The following is a 16,705-nucleotide window of genomic DNA, read 5'->3' as shown; positions in this document are numbered from 1 at the left end:
TGTGAGTTGTTTCGGTTATAGTTTTGATGGTGTATAATTGGTTTAAATGATTTTTCAGGTGGGTAAAATTAACTGTATGGGTAGTTGCTCATGTCGGAAACTTGGGAATCATTTTTCACTCTTGCCTTTCTCATACCTCACATCCAGTCATCAAGTCTGTGAGTAATTATCTTCTAGATATTTTTCTAATCAGTCCTTTCTTCTCCATCCCCACTTTCACCACCCTCATCTAAGTCAACATCCTTTGTTTTTGAACAAGATTCTGCTTTTCTGCCCCTCTCCCCCATGCCCACCTATTCATCTCAAAAGCTAATGTGTCTTTTCTGAAATGCAAGTCTCAGTCTCATCGTTTAGAATCTATTAATGGCTTAGTATTACTTTGAAGGTAAAAATCCAAAATCTTTTTAGCAAGGTGTATAGGCCTACCTTGTTGAGAAAGATTTTTGAATCTTTATGTTTGAAAGATGTTTTTTCTGGGCATAAAATTCTAGTTTTAAAGATGTTGCTGCTCTACTGCCTCCTGGATTGCCTTGCTTCTGACAAGAAGTCTACTGTCATTGTCATCTTCGTTCTTCTGTATTATTATTTTTTTTTAAACTCTGGCTGCTTTTAAGGTTTTTACCTTTTTCAGTGAATTTGTGCTATTTAGTTATAATGTGCATTGGTGTAGTTGTCTTCATTATTTGTGTGTGTGCTTGGGATTTGTTGCACTTACTGGGTCTCTGGATTTTTAGTTTGCATCAAATTTGGAAAAATTTTGACTGTTATTTCTTAAAATAAGTTTTCTATACCCCAGCCTCCCACCTCCTGAGACTCCACATGTTAATTAGGCTGCTTGAAGTTGTCCCACACCTTACTGATGTTCTGTACATTGTCCCAGTCTTCTGTTTTTAATTTCTATTAAAGACAGAAGACTGGCACGACTATTTCTATTGCTGTGCCTCAAGTTCACTAACCTGTTCTTCTGCACTAATTTGCTGTTAATCCTACCCAATGTATTTTGTCTACAGAATTTTGATATTGCTTTTTCAGTTTTTTGTATCCTCATGTCTCTCTTTAACGTGCTGTTTCTTTTCTCTATCTTGTTTTCATAATACTTATAATAGAAATAGTAAATAAGAACATTATAACAGCCATCGTCTGTGTTATTTGGGGGTTTGTTTTTGTTGATTTATTTTTCTCCTCATTTTGGGTCATACTTTCCTGCTTCTTTACATGCCTAGTAATTTCTTAATGGATGTGAATTTTACATTGTTGGGTGTTGGGTCTTCGTGTGTGTGTGTATTCTTTTAAATATTCTTGAGCTTTGTTTTGGAATGCAGTCAAGATACTTGAAAACAGTTTGATCATTTCAAGGCTTGCTTTTAAGCTTTGTTAGGTGGGCCAGAGCAGCCTTTACTCTGGTGCTACTTTTCTCCACAACTGAAGCAAAATCCTCCTGAGTCTACCTGGTAACCCTGTTCATGATCAGGTTTTTCCAGTTTAACTGTGGGAACATGAACTCTTCCCAGCTCAGGAATTTTTGGCCTGCTTCTTCTTGGTGGTTCTTTCCCTGTTGAGTATTTCCTTGTGCTCATCAATACCTGAAAACTTGAAAGGAAACCTCTGCACATTTTTGGAGCTCTCTCCTCTCCGTGCAGCTGTGCTCTCCTCTCTCTGCAGCTGTCTTCTCTCTGGTACTCGGCCTGCCAATTCTAGCTGTCCTGGCCGCCCCAGATTCTTAACTCTCACCTCAACTCAGCAAGGCTGCTTGGTTCAGTTTGGATACCCCCTTCCTACACCACAGCCTAGAAACTGCCTCTAAGTAATCTGGGGCAAACATGGGGCTCACCTCATTGAATTCCACTATCTTTTACTGCCTGTTGTCCAACATCTAACACCCATTTTTTCATATATATTTTTCCTTTTTTTTTTTTTTTTTAAGTTGTCTGAGGTGGGAGAGTAAATGTTTTTCCCACCTTAGTAAATAGAAAAAAGTTTACTCAATTGCTCAAGCCAAAGGCTTAGGGTTTATTCTTGGTTCCTCTCTTTCCCTCCATATCTAATCTACCAGCCAGTCACGTTGGTTCTGTGTTTCCACCGCTAACAGACTGAGCCTCCTTTGCGCTCAGCTGGATTACTGTGCTGACCCACTGTTCCCTTCCCATTCTTGCCTCTGCAGTCGGTTCTCCACAGCCACGTGAGTGAGCCTAAAAATATGGAGACTGTATCATTCCTACTTAAATCCTTCCTGGCTTTCCCTATGCTGGCCTCCAAGGCCCTTCATTATCATTCCAAATTTCCCTCCTCAGTACCTGACAGCCACACCGGCCTCCCTGTGTTCCTCGTTATACCAAGTTCTTTCTTATCAGACTGTGCCTAGAATATGTTTTCTTCAGTTCTCCCCTGAATGGCTTCTCAGCTGTCAGTTCCTTAGCAGGACCTTCTCTGAGTTAAAGTTGTTCCCCATCTTATCCTTGTTATCAGTTATATATGGTCCTGTTCATTTCTTTCACGGCACTTACCAGAACCTGATTATCTTGTTTATTTTTTGCCTACTTGTTTCTGTCCTTCCCCACTAGAATATAAGTCCCTTAAGGCAGGAATTTTTGTTGTTGTTGTTTTTCACTCCTAGGTCCCCAGAATGCAGAAGAGTACCTGACCCCATAATAGGTACGTAATAGAAATGCATAGAATAAATGAATAGACCTCAAGTAATCTACTGTTTCTGTAGTTTTTTTTTTTTTTCTTCTGTTAGGATGGAAGAGTTGTACTGTCAGTGCTTCATTTATTCCTGTATAATAATTTCTAGGAGATTGGACTTTTGTTTTGATCTCCCAAAAGGAGTGATACCTGCTACTGAGAAATTAAATAAACCAAGATGTAAAACTAGAACTAGATTAGGCCATACATACATTTAATTGAAATAATAATAACCATAGATGGATAAGAAAAATACCTGTTCAGCTACTTTTATAATTTGTATTGGGAAAAATTCTATCTCCTAAAATCGCTATGGAGGTATGACTTCAGACTTCCTAAATATGTACAGACTTCCTAAAAATGTACATTATATGCCTCATGTATAATATAAACACTTTGAAAAGTTGAATAACCAAATACTTGCCTAATTGGGGTATGGTTTTCTTAACTTTCAGAGACAAGTAGAAAAGTTCTAAATACCAGGATGTCCTCCAAAGTGTAAGCTTACGGGTCTGTTTTTAATTTTGGTTCATTGTATCTAGAGGTAAGTGAACCTGTGCACTGTAAAAATAACCCTCTTTCAAATTAATGAAATTCATTTTCAAAATTTTTTAGTCTACACACGCCATAATGAGCCAAATGGGTCTTACTCTCAAATATAGTGTATGATTTGGAATTATCAAGAAGTAAATTCATTAAACTTAATCTCATCTATACAGCTGTTGACTAGTTTGGTCATTTAAAGTAATCCTTTGCTCCTTGCAGTTATTGGTGCCCATCTTGAATAATGAAGTTTGAATTTCACAAATGTGAAATAGTTCCATTCCTTTCCTGCAGCACACCCTGAGCCTATATGCTGTAGTAAGGTATTACTCAAGGTAACAAATAGTTGTTTATTAAGGACAAAATAAGCCTCTTGATTTGCTATAAAAATTTGCTAATAGTTCTGCTTGACTTTAATGCAAACATTGTAAAATAGACAAATACCCACAGGATTCTTTGGAAAAATATAGGTTCAGGCTAAATTAAAGCACTTGGCTATGTTTTTGTATCTTAATGTGTATGTGAGAAAGGTTCAGAGTTCTTTGGCAGAGCTCTACTAAATTCTACTCTCAATAAGCCTTCATACTCGCTTCTTACACTTAAGGCTCTACTTGCATAGAAACTTTGAAAACAGATCCAAGTTAGTGGATATCTTAAACTAATTCAGTCAACTGAAGCAAAGATTATAGAGTTCATGTCATAATTATGGCATGCGTTAAACCAGTCATTGTATTGCTGATAAACCTTAATAGCATAAGCAGTAAAGAGCTGCCTAAATAAACAAATCTGTTATTGTTTAAAAAGCACAAGTAGTTCTTAGCGCTGGAGCATGCCAGGATGATGTAAGAAGTTGCTCTGATATATTCTTCACGCCAGACTGAATCATCACGTTTCGTGACTGAAGTCTGTTTACACCACTGTTCCTTAGTTCCTGGAGCTCACTCTGGACTAAGCTCGAGCTTAAACACATCTCTGTGGAGGTCGGTAGTTAAGACTGTCACACAGTTTAACTAATTTGAGTAGTCCTTGCTTTCTTAAAACCCAATTCTTTTTGAATGTTGGACACATTAAACAGGAAGCTCTTCATTAGTTCACCTTGAAAAGCATTTGACTTTTTCTACATGAGAATATCTATTAAAAAAGGAAATAACCAAGGTATGCTCAGGTAGAAATAAAAAGCCGCATGCTTTTCTGTGTCCAAGACTTCTGAAATAGGAGTTGACTCTGCAAAAGCTACTTGGCCCCAAATATTTAATGTACAGGGGTTAGAAGACAATAGTATAGGCTCTTACTAATCTCCCTAGGGAGACAATGTGATAGCATCCCAGAACTTTTTTGCTGTTATGACCAATAAGAAAATATGTCCACTAAAACAGCAACAAAATGATTTTGCTGCCACTCTGCAGGCTTTGCTACAGCACACATCTCCATGGTAGGGCTCGGGGTTTGGAGTTTATTTTCAGTGTGAATTCAGTAATGGCAGGCGGGAATTAATTTCTCTCCTCAAGAGTATTCAGTTAACCGTGGTCTTGAGCTAGGTTTTAGGCATTATTCATTCCAAGAATTTCAGTGAAATCAAGTCAAAATACTTCACTCTACAAGTACAACCTAGAGTAAATAAAATGATTTAAAAATAATGTGAAATGCCACAGTCTGATGAAATAGAGTTTGTGGCCTTGTGGTAACTGGACTTACACAGCTATGTCCATTAGAAATGTCTGATGACAATTTCCAATAAGACAAGTCCTTTTCTTTCCTTGACAGTGTAAGAAAGGATTTTTTTGGGGGTAGCAAATTATTTATGCAAAGCTATTTTCCTTACAGTGAAAGGTATTAAGTAGGTATAATGATATTCAACTCAAACTAATTTTGAGCTTTACATATATATAAGTATAGCTATACAGGTAAAGTCATCATTGTAAGAGTCTTTCTGATTGTAGGACTTTGAATATTTGTTACTTGTAGGAATAAAAATCTATTTGAGGACTCAGACCATGATGAGAATTAGCTCCACAAATAGAAAAAGCAACATTACATAAACCTGACAGTAAAAGAAATGCAGGCCATGAACTGATTTTTGTTTTTTGTTTTTTAATATCTATATAAAAAATAACGAGCGATTTACAGGTCTCTTTCTCTAATCAGAACCTCAAGTGTATATATAAAGGTACTGTACAATATATAAACATTTACAACCAGTACATCCATATTTTGCTTAGCATTCCAAGGCCACATTGCTAAGTCAGTACAGAATCAGTACAGTGACAGGTTACTTAGAAAGGAAAGAGCCACATCAGACTGACAACAGATGACATCAAAGTTATGTCGCAGTTAACAAAAATTGGATTTTTATCACTAATTGTGGACTATAGGGAAAATAAATCATTTCTGTGATACTAAATTCTTAGCATTTATCAAGCCTTCTAATTCTTCTCTATTCAAGTAGTTACAATAGGTGGGTAAATATAGTTCTGGATGGAAAGGGGATTTCAGAAATCTCACTCTGGGAAGCATGTCTTATCTACAGGGGCTGATTTAGTTGTTATATTAAAGAATTTCACAGTCAGACTCTGAGAGGGAAGGACCTGGACATGATGTGTTTCACAATAACAAGATGAACCCAGGGTGACAGAACAAGTGTGTTCAAATACTCCAGAAAATGGTTTTATTCTGAGAATGTTCCTTTATTTATAGATGCTACTGAATGCTGCTTCCGGGGGCTGAGAAACACGGATCTATTTTATGGAGCTAAAAACTGTCTCTACCTTCCAACAAACATCTCTAATTAGACTTTAGAAAAGAATTCTGAAAATCTGTACAAGCTAAGCAGATGTTTACGCTCCCTTTCTTCTTTGTAAATAGGTTAATGTAGCTAGATATTAAAATTAAGATCTAGCAAGGACTGTCTACCACCACGTTTGTTCTCACTTGCTTGTGAGTCGGTCTCACACAGGTTCTGCTTCTCAACACTTGAACTTGTACAGCGGCTGCCAGATGAGTTGGTACCTCATCTGGCAACGGACCGTGAAACTGGTTTCATGATTAAGTCCCTCTTCAAATATGTATTATGTATTAATGACTAATGACTTAGTAGTTGGTTCAACCAAAATATCCAGAAAGAGAAATTTGGTAGTTTTTCTTCAGATAGCAATAAGCAATAGTTCCACATGCTTCTTTGTGGTTTCATAATAAAATAAATGAAATAAAAGGGTGATCTGAGATGCTATAACACATTAGAGTTGGATAACACAGCAGGAGGTGAACTCTTAATCAATTGAAGTGCTTTCTCATTTGAACATTCATTTATAAATCACATCATCTTTAACAGTTATTTGAAATACCTTATCCGGCCGAATTAAAATAAACAGCCATAAGAAAGTCAGTATTTGACTACATTTTTTTTTCTTTCCAGTAGCGATGTTTGGGAGCTTTATTTTTAAACGGGGACATCATCAGTGAGCTGTTAGGAGAGGCAACTGCTATCTTTAATGATGAGTTAACAATCTCTTCTTCTGCAAGGGCTCAAATATTTCTCTCTGTAAACATGCAACATGCTATTGAGAATATCAACTTCCAAGCCAAACCTAGCTTTTTCATTACTGTGGAAATATCTGCGTGAGAAGGATAAAATAGACATGATACAGTAGATAACTTGGCACAAATATAAAGTGAGTTGTGACCACGTTGTGAATATCAACATGTCATTTGTTCAGACACTCATGAAGACGAGCTGGGCGGCCTGAGCTGGGCGTGTCCGATGAGCCCGTGGGTGCGGCTCCTTCCTGAGCGCAAGGCGGGCAGCCAGCCAAGGGGACAGTGGGTTCTTAGCAATCCTGCAGGCCCTTCATGCAGCCTAGGTAACTTGATGCTCAAATTAAAATGTACTTCTGATGTGTGTTTCAGAATTCCTGAAAAAAATGATTTTGAGGGGGGAGGGGAACACTGCTTTTTAGTAGGAAAAGATTACAACTTGTTTTTTTGTTTTATACTAAAGGTCACAGTCGCTTCTCGGCCACACCAGTAGTGCCTGTGGCTCTGCTTGCACTTGGCACCTTCCAAGGCCCTGGAGTTATTGGTGTTTTCTTAGCTGGAGAACCGCTTTCAGGTTTGAACCCTCCGCTCTCTTTGTTTTTGTCAGCTGCCTCTAGTTCTTTTCTTTTGTGATCTTCTATTTTGTTTAAAGCCATTCTTTCTTCAGGTTCCTGCTTTGGCTTCTTTTCTGATATTTTGACATTTTCTCCTATTTTATCTTTACTAGAACTTGTTTCTACTAAGGTTGCTTTCTTTCCTTTTTCATTTTCCGATATAGCTCTACTAGTAGTGTTATTTGTCTTTTTGGATGGAAGCGACTTTTCATCCATTCTCTTGCTTTTTTTCTCTGGAGACCTGGTTCTGTTTTTTCCATGCTGATTCTGATTTGTATCTTTCCTGATAACACCTGATCTTTCTTTCCCATCTGACATCTGCTCAGCATTGTTGCTAGCATAGCCCCCTACTCTTTGGTTCACATTTGATTGGTCTTTGCTTCCTTCAGTTTTTTGCTGCTTCTTTGGGCTTGAAGACTGTCCTCTGCTTTTTCTGCAATGGTCTTGTCCAGAAGCTGCCCTGGTGCTGATCTGACTACTTTTATTCTCTCCTTTCCTGGGACTGAGTGATCGATCTCTGGGTCTTCTTTTGGGGTCATTTTTTAGAGGACTGGGAATCTTTTCTAAATGTTCCTCTGAATATCGACTGGCTGACTTTTTGGGACTAGCAGATCTGCCTCTTGGTATGACACCATTTTCTACTTTCAAGAGATTTTTCTTATCACTGTGCCCATGACTGTTGGGTGGATCCCTTTTATTCACATTTTTATGGAGAAGAGACTGATGTTTTATATCAGACTGATTTTCATTTAAAGTGCTTTTCTTTTCAGGCACAATGTCCTTTAATTCTTCTGCCTTTTCACATATCTGAACTCTCATCAAAGATTCTTCAATTACTGGCACACGAGACTCTTCAAATATGAAAGCAGAATGTGAAGATGGGTGAAATGGTGACTGTTCATCATAAATCACATTGGAAGATGAAGGGTTATTAATAGTCCAATCACCTAAAAAAAGTGATTTGAGTAGAACATTATTAAATTTTAGAATTATAAATAGGAACAATTAAGTTTTGAATTTTTTGATAGCCATTTGAATTTTACTGACTGCTTAAACAGCCTGAGTATCTTATAAATAAAGTTCATGTATGTTTAGATCTCTCTCTATAAAGGCAGACGTATACAGACAGCTATACTTGTACCTGAAGGGTAGGTTGTTTTATATATACAAAATAATAGTATTCATTTTTCCAATTACTTTTGTATAATAGGTACGATAATATATGATGTGTAAATTCTTTATAAGTAGCAAAAGCCCAATAAAAATCTTAAAAGAAATAAATAATAAAATAATTGGACCAAATTACCTGGTCCAAGCAGCTTACTAATTTAGCTATTATTGATGGATATAGCTTCAGGATTTGCCAAAATCACTAATAAAGGAGACCAAACTGTGGTAACCAGAATGGAGTTCATGGGCATTTGTAAATAATTTTCTTGCTTTAAGCTGTCAAATTTAATGTCAAAAGGAAACTGAAAAGTGCAGAAGATAGAAGTAGATGTATTTAATAGCATCATTTTTAATTAAAAAGAAAAAAAAAGAAGGAAGTGATTTACAAGACATGCAAATTTACCAAATCTTTTTAAGGAAAGACCAAGAAAAGCCCTGAAAGCCTTAATGTTGCTCAGGTTTCACGTAGGAGCACAGACCGGAAGGAGCCAAACCTGAAGAAGGAAGAGAAAAAGCCTAGGACTGTGTAAAAAAAACATCACAGCGCAGTTAGCAAAGATGTCACCGGGGACGTATGGTTTACAAGCAGATGGTGGAAGGTAATACAGTCAGAGGATTATAGGCTGGAAGGGGACTGTAGGAGGTCATGTCTATACTTATCCCTCAAAAGCTCTATGGGGGGAAGGGAGGAAACTGGAACGGACAAGGACTAAGTGGTGTGGTATTGTACTTCTAGACTAGTGCACTCAGTTGATAAACAGTGATTTTCAAATACTGTGATATTTCAAAAACATACATACAATGAAACCAAGGAAATTTAAGATCAGTACAGGACTACGGAAATGGTCCCAAGTGCAACTCCTTGTCTCCAGGTAGAGCTAAAGTAACTTGTTTTTGACAAATGACCAGAAAAGCCTAAAGTTCTTATGCTGCTCATTAAGAGAGAAACTCATCTTACTATAAGGAAAAAAATAACATTTGAAGAGATTTCAAATGCTTTTCATGACATTAAAATCATTTGCCTCTAATGTTCTCATTTTTTATAGGCACTTTTCTCTGCAAAAGCAACTGTGTTTTCTGCTGAAACTAGCTTAACATATATATTCTAGTCTAACAAAAGTTCTGTATGAATCACTTATTTTATAATATTATTATTTATGGTAACTAACTTTAGATGGTTCTGGTGGTTACCTGTGAATTAGCTAGTAAAATATCTGTCCCCTCCAAACAGATATTCCTTTTCCTTCTGCTGCCCCCTCCCTAACAAACACATTCTCAGCTTTTCAGCTACAGGTGAGCTACTTAACTTACCATGGTCAGGTATCAAGCCAGTTCCTGGCCTCAAAAGAAGAAGAACTTTATTTCCACCGGCCTGAATGAGCTCAATTGCTCGAGTATGTGTGATGCCTTGTGTAGGTTCCCCATTGATTTCAACAATCTGGTCCCCAACCTAGACAGGGAACATTCACAGAAACAACATGAAACTACACATCCTCCTTTGGTTCTGTTTTGTCATCCCTAGAGCCACCCAACTCTGCTGAATGACTCTCTTTGTAAAATATTTAACTTGTGCACAGTGCTATTACACTTGAGTTGACGAGGAGTGGACAGGTGGTAGCAATAGGAAGAGAAGATGTCCAGTTTTATTTATGCTATAAAAGTTTCTATGACTAGTAAGCAGGATCTGGGCATCTTGAAGCCAAGAATCAAATTCTAAGTTTTCAACCAAACGTTAAGTGGTGGGAGAGGGTGAAGGCTCTATGACCCACATGATACCACAGAGCTACCTCTGATTAATCCGCCTGTGAAGGGTACTTTCCGACTCGAGCTGAATATCCTAAATCCTAGGCAGGTGGCTCCTCATCTTTGAAGCCTATCCTGGCCTCCAGGGAGAACTGCCTACTCCTTCCTTTGTGTTGCTGCTACACCCTGTACATATATGAGGCATTACCTAAATGAAATATTTATAGACTAAAACTCTAAGAAAACTCAGCTTGGAGAAATTCATACTACTATGAATACTTATTTAAAACCAATAGCTGGCTTACACTAAATGACTTTAGTGTGTAGTGATTTCCCTAGAAAACAAACAAACGCTAGGGATCAGAATAAAATGCCTCAGCACCATTGCTATTTACTAGAAATGTCTGTAGTTATTTGAAAAGAAAAAGGAAATGTGAAAGAGTGAAGTATCACTTCTGCAAAGGACCTGGTTAAGATAATGATGGTAATGATTTAAAAATATATCCAGATTTTAAACATTTCGAGGTGACAAACAACTAAAGGGTATTGGCTTCAAAACAGAAAAACTGAACAATGGACAATTACTGAAATTACAAAAAGCAATATTTGCAGAGCTTACTAAAACAATGCAGAGATAACAGAAGAGGACGCAGTAATTATTTAACAGAGGTGAGTAGGATTGCCCTGTATCCACAGCTGCAGCAGCGCACAGTGGCTTGGAAGCTGGGCTTTGGAGTCATAATGTCTGTGGTTCACTCCTGGCTCGACCTCGTCCTAGCAGAGTGGTCTCATTTTCCTCTCTGTTAAGTGGGGATAACATTAGTACCTACCTACCTCCTGGGGTTGTTGGGAGGAATTAATGAGCTAAAAACAGGATTATACACCAAGCACAAATAAATGTTAATTTTCAAATGATCTATTTTCTGGTTTTCCAAAAAAAGATTTAAAGCTGGTGGCACAGTGGTTAAGAATCTGCCTGCCAGTGAAGGGGGCACGGGTTCGATCCCCGGTCTGGGAAGATCCCACGTGCCGCGGAGCAACTAAGCCTGTGCGCCACAACTACTGAGCCTGTGCTCTAGAGCCCGCGAGCCACAACTGATGAAGCCCGCGTGCCTAGAGCCCGTGCTCCGCAACAAGGGAAGCCACCGAGATGAGAAACCCACGCACCGCAACGAAGAGTAGCCCCTGCTCACCGCAACTAGTGAAAGCCCACGTGCAGCAACAAAGACCCAAGCAGCCAAAAAAAAAAAAAACAAAAAACATAGCAGGATGAAGATTTAACTATAGACTGCACCCCGTTCTATACAATGCAAACATTTTTCAAGTAAACTAAGAAAACAGAACAAGTTTTATTGCATATTTATGGGAAAAAAATGAGTGGAGGATATCACAAAATAGATGGAGTTAACACATAAAGTGGAAAAAAAATCTAAAATAAAAACCAAAGTAAGATGATAATAAACATAATAGGATGGAGAAAAAGTAATAAACACAATTCATTAAAAAACCCTTATAATCAGAATAGGTATATAAGTGAAATAAAGGTCGGTACCCAGATTTTCTTTAATAAGTGATTATAGAAAAATCATTTTCATGAGGAAACACAGATGACAAATTAGCACCAGATATAAAACCCTCTGATAATTAGAGAAATTAATATTAAAATAGATACTACTTGGAGCATGCTTTGGGTACATCTTGTAAAAACGTGCTTGAGGTTATAATTCATTTCAATTATAGTCTTTGGCTTAAATTCTCTGTCCAAACCTGCATATTTCTTATTCTTTCAGCACAATAAGTAAACTGCAAAAAACTTGTAATTGAACAGATCTGCCACCAGGTGTCATTTTTGTTTAACTTAAAAACTGAATTAGGGTGAAGGAGAGGAAAGCCATGGTTTTAAGATTTATGGTAGAGAGGCCCTCAAAAGGGGAAAAAGGTCTAAACTGGACTACACAAAGCTTAAGATAAAAAAATCACACCTTTGAGAGGGAAATGTAAACATTCTTCTAAAAGTTTGTTACTTTAAAAAATTTTAAGTGTGATAAAAATACAAAAAATGGGGAATATATTTTTTGATAAGAATAAAAATTCAAGGTCAGGTTTTTGTATTATTGAAAAACAGAATTGTGGGGGACAGAGGAGAGAGGAGAGAAGAAAGAAATGAAAGGGGAAGAAAAAAATGAGAACAGGAGAACCAAAAGGGGGAAAGTAGGAAGAACGATAGAGAAAAATTGTGTTGCTTTAAAAAAGTCACTTTTTAAAGGCAGTCTTGCAGTTTTTCAAACAACATCCACTAAAATATTAAAATGACTAAACAATATTTCTAACACATTGCTTACATTATCTTACAACCTCTTAAGACCCTTTATGCCTCCCAAAGGAATTGAGTCCAAATGACATAATCATGGCCTGATGTGAAAGCACACAGACCAGGCTGAGAGACAGTGGCCCTGGGTCCCTCTATGGCTGTGACTCAGTCTCCCTGAGCCTCAGTTTTAATCTGCAAGTGGGGATAATGCCCCCTACCTCACAGAGTTTTTATGAGACTAAAACTAATACAAGTGAAAACATGTGGTCTGGAAGACAACAGACTCTTAATAGTTTCTAAATCGGATTCTGTTCTTTGTCAAATATTTCAGTCTGACACTATTACCTAATATGGACTTTTTCCATTCAGCTGATTTCTCATTCCCTTAGCCCAGAACCTTTTTCCTTCCTCTCTAAATCAGGATTTAAGGACCAGCTGAAGACTCACTACATGTACAGATCCTCTCAACACCTTTCCATCTATCTTAAAAGTAAACATTTTCTTGTTTTAGTGAATTATACGATTACACTGTTTGCTTATTCCTTCCTATAGCCCAAGTCCTGTCTACCCAGTAATAAGTTCTGGGAGTTAATCTTAAATATTTAAAAAAAATTCTCCCATTATCTAGAAATATTAACCATGCATTCTATTCTTTCAACAAATATCTATGGAACATCTACTATCAATATTCAAGGCACTACCTCAGGTGCGGAAGATACTGGAATAATAGGTACAGGACACAAAGTACAGTGTCAGCTTAACAGAAAAGACGGGAGAAGAGGAGAGAGGCAGGAGGGGAAGGCAGACAGGATGGATGCTCAGGTGGCTGGCTCCATGCACAAGTGTCAGCTGGAGATAAATGTTCATCTTTTGGGACAGTGGCCACCTGAGTAAGTTGTCATTTACAGCAAAGCTCCCATGATCCCTACACCAAGTCAAGATTTTGATGATTTAGTAGCCAGAAAAATTATTCTCTGAAAAGCTGATTTATTTTATTAGAGTTTAGAACAAACCTGGGCATAGCAGTAATAGCTTATTTGCTTTTGCTTTCAAATTTCAGAGTTTCTTTTTTATATTAAAGCTGATTTAATCACATAATTCTAAAGTTTCTGTTCATTATTAAGAATAACATGTTTTAGGGCTTCCCTGGTGGTGCAGTGGTTGAGAGTCCGCCTGCCGATGCAGGCGACACGGGTTCGTGCCCTGGTCCGGGAAGATCCCACATGCCGCGGAGCGGCTGGGCCCGTGAGCCATGGCCGCTGAGCCTGTGCATCCGGAGTCTGTGCTCCGCAATGGCAGAGGTCACAACAGTGAGAGGCCCGCGTACCGCAAAAAAAAAAAAAAAAAAAAAAAAAGAATAACATGTTTTAGAAATAGAATCCTTTAAGGCCTCTTTGTTTGCCTTTTATTTGGTGAGATTAGTGTATCTGAGGGTTATATTTGAAACCAACATTTCAATTATATCCTAGTTTTTGGTTTAACTGGAGTTTTGTGATACAATATACAATGAGATTTTTTTAAAACTCCAAGTTTAAATGACTTAGAGATTTTTGTTTTAAAAGGTTGGGGGTGGAGGAGGAAAAGGACCAAGAAAACCAGAAATAAGTATGCCATCCCCATAAACAGTGCCTCAAACTGCTCTTACTAAAACTTTAAGAAGTTTACTTGGGCCATGTATTTCACATGTATTATAGCTCTGCGTTTTGTGCAGGTTCAGAGTAGTTACCCAACGATGCACAGCTACAAGGTGGCAGAACCAGAGTTCGATCCTTGTCCTGTCTGATTTCCAAACCCATGTTCTCCCCACTTTATTAAACTGTCCCTACAAGAAAGTGAACTGTGGCGAGAGCAAACAGCTCAGCTTCAGCACACTAATGGACTTTGGCCATCAGCCCCTCTCCTTGCCGTCAACACCCTCCAGCTCTGCTTCTGCTGCTCTGCGTTCTCACCCTCCCCATTTTCTCTACTTTCTATGGTCCACTAATGACAGGCCTTATCCAGAGTCCTGCCCCTGGCCCACAACTCTCTAAATCGTCTCCTTTAGTGAATTCATCCACAGCAAAGGCATCAGTTATCACTTCCGCCTGGGTAATGTCACAATCTGGGACTTTACCTCTTGTCCTAACTGCCTGCTAAATATTTACACCTGCTCAACCAGCTGGTCCTTCAACATGACTACAACTTAGTACATCGTCAGTCTTTGCCAAATCCTTTCTCCCACTGGCCTCCCTCACGTTTTTTTTTTTTCATAGTACAGGCCGGGTGAAGCCTCTAAGCCATCCTTTACTCTTTTTTTTCCTTCATCCTTCACTCATTTAATACTTGTCAGTCATCTAAACTGGTCTTTTCTTCATTAACGGTTGATCCCACATGCATCACTTACCGTCCACCCAAAGTACTACCATCCAAGTTACACTCCCACCACCATGATTGGATGCCTAAATGATAGCTAGCCCTATCCCCTCATCCATCCTACACACCAAGAGACTGATTTTATCAGTGTATTGCTCTCAGGGGGAACTCGTGGCGCAAAAGCCTTCTGTGACTTTCCACTGCCTTGGACCTACACACTGGTGATTCATCCTACTTGCATATTCTCATTTTCTTCTACCTTCCTATGTATTTTCTAAATAGACTCTAGGTAAACTTGACCACTTGCAGTTCCCTATATATGACGTGTACTTCCTTCGTTTTACCCCTTTGCTCATTTCTTCAGCCTGGAATGTTTTCTTAATCTCTCCCTGTTGAAATCCCATTGACTGTCCAATGCCACCTCGTCTATGAAATCTTCTCTACTCATATTCACCTACTTTGAACTTGTACAAAAGTCTAGTCCTTTAGAGAAAGGATGGTATCTTGTTTGGGGGTCACTCTTTCTCCTTGCTTATTCAGTGTCATGTATAAATCCCTGGGTAAAGCAAACACTCGGTAAATGTTTATGAAATGAGTAATGGGAGTGGAGTAGTGATGTGCATAATTTAAAACTGCAATCACCCAGAAGACTTTTCTAATCATTGTTAGAATTTACCATCTAATAATTTGCCAGGGTCATTTGCCTTTCTAATTACTTAGTTAAAAGCAAAAGAGAAAAATAAAAAGAAGAAAAAGAAAAATTTATCTTTCCCTGATGCCCACTGGTAGCAGAGGGAGGAAGTCCAAAGTTCTCTTGAATAGTAAGGGGAAGGCTGTCCGGATTTTATAATTTTTAGCATATAAAATTTTTAGCATATAATTGAATACCAGTAAATTAACTATTTAAAAAAAACTGAGCCCAGCAAATGTCTTCAATATAAGAATCCTCTAAGTAACATCTAGAGAAGGAAGGAAAATATCTTTTGCAGATCCATAAACCATCTGGCCTCAACGCCATGTACAAAGCTATAGTGTTTCAGAGCTGAGAACCCCTATGCAGGAACATTGCTGACGTGATTTCTAGTCCTGCAAATGATAATAAAGTTTGGGAGAGTCATGCTTTTCGACCTCTGGCTCCCTCTAGAAGTAGCTAAGAGGGGAAAAAAAATCCTGGGATTATTGTTTCTTGGAAGAAGTCGATGATTCTGTTTCATCCTGGCTTTCCCAAGACTTAATAAGATGAAAGTATATTTTATTTATTAATCCATTTGCCCTTGAATGTTGACTACGTAAGTAAAATTGATTTTTTCTTACTGACCAAAGTCAAGCCAGCGCAAACAGCCTAACTGCAATACAGTATAGCACCCTGCAAAGAGGAAATGAACTCATGACAAGCATCTGCCTTTCAGGTTTTAGTGATGGAAAAGCTTGCTTCATAGATTCAGGAGGTTTCTGCATTCCCTTTAATCAACTATTTTCAGAAGTTTCCAGTCCGGAGCCAGAACCAAAGGTTGCAGACAGAAGCCAACTCACGTGAATTCTGCCGTCTTTGATGGCAGGACCGTCCTCAGCCAGACGCAGGATGAACAGCCCCATGTTGTATTCCTTCCCACCCCTGAGGCTGAATCCAAAGCCCCGGGGGCCTCGCTCCAGCTCCACTGGGTAACAGCCAAGGCTCTAGAGAGAGAGAAGTGTAAGGAAAACAAGTTTACGTGGACTGCTTTATTTAAAGTTTGAAGAAAGACTCCTTTTATGGCCA

The 16,705-nt window shown here is 38.3% G+C and overlaps 1 protein-coding gene across 2 annotated transcripts in view; it reads right to left on the bottom strand.

The window, feature by feature from the left end:
* Positions 1–7,074: 7,074 nt before the first annotated feature.
* The window catches only part of MAGI3 (membrane associated guanylate kinase, WW and PDZ domain containing 3), a 265,634-nt gene continuing 256,003 nt past the window's right edge, over positions 7,075–16,705 (bottom strand). For both annotated transcript variants that reach the window (XM_079944259.1, XM_079944260.1), the window contains exons 19-21: positions 16,480–16,623; positions 9,852–9,990; positions 7,075–8,317 (exon numbers count right to left, since the gene is read on the bottom strand). In XM_079944259.1, the coding sequence (XP_079800385.1) occupies positions 7,221–8,317; positions 9,852–9,990; positions 16,480–16,623 (1,380 nt within the window). In that variant the 3' untranslated portion in view covers positions 7,075–7,220. The remainder of the gene's footprint in view (positions 8,318–9,851; positions 9,991–16,479; positions 16,624–16,705) is intronic.

The sequence above is a fragment of the Stenella coeruleoalba genome (genome assembly GCF_951394435.1).
Source record: "Stenella coeruleoalba genome assembly, chromosome: 1".
NCBI classification, from domain to species: Eukaryota; Metazoa; Chordata; class Mammalia; order Artiodactyla; family Delphinidae; genus Stenella; species Stenella coeruleoalba.
The sequence above is the reverse complement of the archived record's forward strand: the minus strand, read 5'-3'. Positions and strand labels throughout refer to the sequence as shown.